At 60.0% G+C, this 1,112-nt stretch overlaps 1 protein-coding gene across 1 annotated transcript in view; it reads left to right on the plus strand.

The window, feature by feature from the left end:
* Positions 1–1,112, plus strand: part of LOC107204071 (endothelin receptor type B-like) — an 11,259-nt gene that overhangs the window by 4,876 nt on the left and 5,271 nt on the right. The window contains exon 3 of the mRNA XM_015626867.3: positions 747–859. Within this exon, the coding sequence (XP_015482353.1) occupies positions 747–859 (113 nt within the window). The remainder of the gene's footprint in view (positions 1–746; positions 860–1,112) is intronic.

The raw sequence follows: 1,112 nt of genomic DNA on the forward strand, positions 1-1,112 counted from the left end.
CCTCAGGACGAGCTGGGGCTGCTCCTGGATCCCTGGAAGACTCCAAGGCCAGCTTGGATGGGTATTGGAGCGGCCTGGGGTAGTGGAAGGTGGCCCTGCCCGTGGTGGGGGTGGGACTGGATGGGCTTTGGGGTCTCTCTGAAGCCCTCCTGGGGTTCTGTGTCGCTGCTGAGGCCGAAGGAAAGAGCTGGAACGGGAGGTTGGTTCTGGGGTAGCCTCAGGGGGCTCCAGGGCTCAGGGGGACAGAGGGGATGTGAACTGAACCTCATTCTCCTCCTTGTGAATGAGTGGCCTGGATCTCTCCAGCCTTCAGGACAGGTTTTCCCCACCTCTGTTCCAGCTGAGCCGGGGTTCTGCCAGGAAAGGGAGCGTGCTTGGGGGTCAGAGTCTGGAAAAGGCTGAGGACACACGGCTTTGAAGCTGTCCAGGCTGGATTTTGGCCGTGTCAGAGCAGGACTTTCATTCTCCCTTTGAAAACAACACAAAGCAGCCTAGTGTGCAGTTTAGGACTCAGATCCTAAAAGCCCCCAGGGTCTGGAGTCAGGACCTGGTGTCTGGACCATCCTTTATCTCTGTCAGGGGAATGAAAGTTCCCAGTGCCAGCAGGCCATGGGGAAGCGCCCACGGCACATTCCCAGTGGTGGGAAGCTCAGAGAGCTCTCCCTGCTCTCTGTGGGCTCCCCACCCACAGAGAAGAAGCTGGATGACATTCCCAAAGCAGCCTCTAACCCGTGGATCCTCCCCAGCTCCTGGCCAAGGACTGGCCCTTCGGAGTGCAGGTCTGCAAGCTGGTGCCCTTCATCCAGAAAGCCTCGGTGGGCATCACGGTGCTCAGCCTCTGCGCCCTCAGCATCGACAGGTGAGACACAGCAGCCCTGCCCAGCCCAGCCCTGTCCCCTCGCTGGGACCAGGGGCACAACCAGGAGCTCCTTCCCAAGCCAAGGTGGGGACAGGGGATGTGGGGCTGGAATCCAGCAGGAACTCCCTGGAGACAGAGCTGAAATCCTGCTGGAAAAGGCTGAGGGGAGGATGATGGTGTGGGTGGGGTGTGAGGAAGGGTGGCCAGGACCCCATCCATCCATCCATCATCCATCCATCATCCATCATCCATC

Source organism: Parus major, chromosome 4A (genome assembly GCF_001522545.3).
Source record: "Parus major isolate Abel chromosome 4A, Parus_major1.1, whole genome shotgun sequence".
NCBI lineage: Eukaryota > Metazoa > Chordata > Aves > Passeriformes > Paridae > Parus > Parus major.